The sequence below is a fragment of the Solanum dulcamara genome, chromosome 1 (genome assembly GCF_947179165.1).
Source record: "Solanum dulcamara chromosome 1, daSolDulc1.2, whole genome shotgun sequence".
Lineage (NCBI taxonomy): Eukaryota > Viridiplantae > Streptophyta > Magnoliopsida > Solanales > Solanaceae > Solanum > Solanum dulcamara.
Window position 1 is genome coordinate 80,618,669 of NC_077237.1, and position 4,855 is coordinate 80,623,523.

Here is a 4,855-nt window from a genome sequence, read left to right on the forward strand (position 1 = left end):
TTATTTTCTTTATTTTTCTTTTTTGTTATTTTAGAAACTAATGTTTTTCTTTTACAATATTTTGTTTCATCTTTTGACATGACATGTTTAAGATTATAAAATTAAATAATAGTTTAGTACATTTTACATATCTTTAGTTTAAGATCACAAAATTCAAAAATTCTTACTTTACTTTCTCAAACTCCGTATTAAGTCAAAATCAGATAAATAAATTGAAACAAAAGGATTACTTGATAATAAAGGTAAAATATGTATAAAATAATAAATTATCTTTTGATTTTTCAAATTGAACAAGTAAAAATAAATATTTTTCTTTAGTATAATAAAGGCAAAATTATGCGGATTGGCAAACATATACTAGTTAATTAGTTAACGTAGCTATAGTTTGAATTAATTACGTCTCGCCACTAATATCTAGCTATAATTACAGTTTGAGTTTTGTATATTTCGCACGATTATACAAACGATGTGCACGATTATACAAATGATATGCACGATTATATAGACATTGTGCGCGAATCGTATACCAAAATATACAAACACTGGAACTATATAGCAAATTATACAAACGTTGTGCACGAATTGTATAATGAAATATACAAACGCCATGCAAAAATTGAGAATACAAACATTGCGCGAATTATACAAATGTTGTTATAACTATAATTACGAAATGTAATTAGCCAAACTATATCTATAAAACATAATTAACGTATTTTTGAGTGACTATATGTGAAAATTACTCTATAATAAATAGATAAAAGTGATCAAATAAACTACCAATTTAAAAGTAAAAAAATGCAATCTGTTGATTAAATTACCTAACTTTCACCTTAGTGATAATTAAGGACTATATTCCCCAATATAATTTGTAACCCCTCCCTTGCCCAAATTTTCAAAACAAAAACTTAAAGGCCGTTAAAGCAATCACAAAAATCTAATCATTAGTTTTAATAAATTTAATAAGGGGATACAATTTGGTTTTTTGCTTTTCAATTACTACTTTTTTTTTAAAATACCATCAAATTCATGTTCAAATGCCAACTTTACACACATTGGACCTATGCTTTTTTATTTTTTATTTTTTTATACACTCTTTATTTATTAATAGTAATCATTATAGTATTCGCCTAAACTCTTAAAAGAGCGATTTGATAAAGTATATAAAAATAATGTATTAATAATATATGTATTAGTAATATTGTTATTAGTTATGCTTGCATTAATTATATATATATATATATATATATATTATTTTTTATGTATTATTTAATTTGGTGTATTAAAAATAGCATGCATTATATAAAAATATTTATTTATAAAAATATCCTCTACAATTATAGTAGAAAAGATGTAAAAAGAGTTTTGAGTGGTAATTGAGTCTTTAAACCATGCTAATGCATGTATTAACTTCATTTGCATTACTAATACCTATAAATCCATAATACATGGCATAAAAAAATATACCAAACAAGATATTACTAATAACAGAGTTAATACATACATTATTTTTATTAATACACTCTATCAGCCGACCCTAAACTTCTTATGTTTTAAAACTTTAAACCATAACTCATTACTCCTTAATTTCTCTTGATTAGAGAATTTGTCACAAAAATAACAACTTTGAGACCTAACGGGTTGTTTGGTATGCGAAGTGTAACAAACAACAAAGTTATCTTATGAATTAAAATATTTCATAAGAATAATTATTCGCATATAATATAACTTTAGATTAAGAAAAACTCGTCCGGGACACGTGGCATCACAAGTGTATTTTTAAGAAAAATAAGTGATAGAATAAATAATCTAAGAGATTAACTAATATTTCATAAAATAAAATATTTTTATATATTTTATTTCAAAATTATTATCGCATTTCTGGTACCATATACCAAATCACCTCGAGAGTACTATTGAATAATAATGTAATTTTTCCTTTCACATTCTTGGTTATACATATAGCATAGATAAAAAAATTAAAATTCACCACTAATTTGAAAGATTAATTTGTCAAACAAATTCAATGAACCAAGTTGTGGTTGAAAACCAAAAAATAATAAAATTGAACCAAGTTGAAGATGACAGTGAAAAAAAAAAAGAAAGAAAATTCAAGTTGAAGACTATATCTCCTCTCTCTCTCTATATATATATAAAATAAAATAATCGACATTCTTTAACTAGTTCGAAAGGGGGCGTAAGCAAAGATAAATGCATGTAACTAATCAACAGTGGGAACATTTTCTCTTCAGTCGGCTGCTGTAATCTTGTTTTTGTTTTTTCCTTATTATATAGCCGCTTTTATCTTCTTCAATTTGGCTTTGGAGTTTCGTAGTCGGTGGAGTTTGATTCTGTTGTTTTTGTGGAAAAAGGTGAAAAGGGTATTTATAATTCACGAAAATAACATCTGGGTTAGTGTTTTTTTGTCGTAATTTTGGGGATTTTTTATTGAAGTGTAGGGGAGAGTACATGTGCTTGTTAAAGGTGGCGAACCCAACAAAACCCAGTGAATATGTCAGATTTACAGATACAGAAATCACCACCGCCTCCGCCACCATCACCACCGCCGCCGGTGTAGAAAGTGGTGTACCGTCTTATGGGCAATCCCAATTTATGGAAGAAAGTGATTATTCGATGTATACAGGGTACAGTCAGACACGAGAGATGTCGGCGATGGTCACGGCGCTGACCCATGTGGTATCGGGTCAGAATTATCGACCCGATACCAGTGGTGGTGGTGGTAGTGGGATTTATTATTCGGCGAATTCGCCGCCGTCTTCGGCCAGCTCGGGCTCTCAAGCTGGACAGAAGAGAAGCCGTGATCAAGAAGAATTTAGAAGTGGTTTGCAATCTTCTTCTTCTGTTAAAATTGGTTAGTAATAGTTCCATAACTATTCTTTAATTCTTTTTTTGAACTTATTTTTAAGTACTTTTTTTAAGTTCTGTAGTAGTTCTGTTTTCATTATTTTTGTAGAACATATAATTTCCATTTTTATTTTGATGTTTTTTATTACTTCTTTTCTTGGTTTATCCTTTAAAGATTTCATTTTGATGTTTGAACTGCTCAAATTCACTTGCTTTTTTTTTTTGAGTTAATGATGAAGAAGACACCTGAATTATCATTTTTCCATTAGTTTCAAGCCTGTTAATTTTTCATTTTTCCTAGATGAACTATTACTATATAGTTATTAAAACACATCTCTAACTTTTGGTTGTTCTGTTTTTTTTTTAAAAAAAAACTATCATTAGAGGAAAAAAAAAACAACAACTGAGAGTTAAATGTGTTTTAATACTTAAATAATTATAGTTCAATTGAAAAACATGAAAACATGTTGTTGTTTTTTACCATTATCTCTTCTTTTCTTTTTTTAGTTTTTATTTATATCCCCTGTAATCCCTTTTGTCCTTTTGTCTTTGATCAAAACTAAAAAAGAATGGGCAATATTTTTTTAAATTTTTTTCTTAGTTTTATTCCATGCATGTTATTTGAAAATTGTTAACAACTCATTACTATAACTAGGAGAGTATCTAATTAAATTTTGATATGGAAGTCCCAATGACAAGTCTTTTTTTTTCTTCATTTCTTTTGTTTTTATACTCAATCTAAAGTATAGTATGACTTATTTATGTTACACCAGAAGAAACTACAAGTATGGTTGCACCATCAAACACCACAATTTCCACCATCACAACAGTTCCCGCTTTCAATACAACCACCATCACCACGACCACAACAGCTGCAACAACACCAGCAGCCGGTGGTTCGAGCGAAGAAACAGGAGGAGAGAGGAGGAGGAGATACAGAGGAGTAAGACAAAGACCATGGGGAAAATGGGCAGCAGAAATAAGAGATCCACATAAAGCAGCAAGAGTTTGGTTAGGCACATTTGATACAGCAGAGGCAGCAGCCAGAGCATATGATGAGGCCGCTTTAAGATTCAGAGGCAACAGAGCTAAACTCAACTTCCCGGAAAACGTCAGATTATTATCCCCACAAATTCAAAATACTACTACAAGATTAGCAATCTCCAGTCCATCTCCCTCATCAACTGCATCTCCTCAATTGATGCAATTTATGGCTCCAATAACTCAACCAACAATGTTTCTTCATCAGCATCAACAATATCCTCAACAACATCCAGATATGACAAGAGATTACTGGGAATACTCACAATTGCTACAAAATCCCGGAGATTTCTCTGATCAACAACCATCAAGCTTATTAGAACAAATGTTTTTTGCTTCATCAATGACGATGTTGCAGTCAAACACATTGCCATCATCTTCGTCTTCGTCATTAGCTACTTCTGCAGCTTCTTCAACTTCATATCCCCTGCTATTTTCTAGTTATTACAGGCCACAAACTAATCAAATTCAAGGAACCAACACAAGCAGCACCACCACTAGCAGCAACAGCTCCAATTTTTCTGCACCATTTTGGAGTAGCTCCACCCAATATCCACCATCTTCTAGCTAAATATTCAAATTTTCTTGGTTTTCTTTTTTTTGGGTAGTTTTATTTTCATATAATTTTTTTTTTCAAAAAATAATCTTTATATGTATTTGAGAGATAGATAGTCAGCATATATATATATATATATTGGAATATTGGTTTCGGCAAGGGTATATCTATTCTCTTGACAAGGGTGTAGTTGTCATTATGTTTTAATAATAGGAGGTTTATGCTCCTTTTGCCATACTTCTAAATTTGTTACAAGAAATTTTATATAACACTGCATACTATAAATTCTTATAATCTAACTTTTTTTTTTGGATTTTGCGTATAATGGGAGTGAATTTAGTTTATTGATCCTTCTTTGAATTTCACGTATAATATTGGGTGGAGGTATAGTGC

The 4,855-nt window shown here is 30.0% G+C and overlaps 1 protein-coding gene across 2 annotated transcripts; it reads left to right on the plus strand.

The window, feature by feature from the left end:
• The first annotated feature begins 2,145 nt into the window (after positions 1-2,145).
• LOC129889382 (ethylene-responsive transcription factor ERF110-like) lies at positions 2,146-4,618 on the plus strand. Of its 2 annotated transcripts, none has more exons than XM_055964672.1 (2): positions 2,146-2,872; positions 3,642-4,618. In XM_055964672.1, the coding sequence occupies exons 1-2, from the start codon at positions 2,470-2,472 to the stop codon at positions 4,475-4,477; spliced, it is 1,239 nt and encodes a 412-aa protein (XP_055820647.1). In that variant the 5' UTR covers positions 2,146-2,469; the 3' UTR covers positions 4,478-4,618. The 2 variants fall into 2 exon arrangements, with proteins under 2 accessions (XP_055820647.1, XP_055820641.1); XM_055964666.1 differs by having other exon boundaries at positions 2,151-2,872; positions 3,639-4,616.
• The last annotated feature ends 237 nt before the right edge of the window (positions 4,619-4,855 follow it).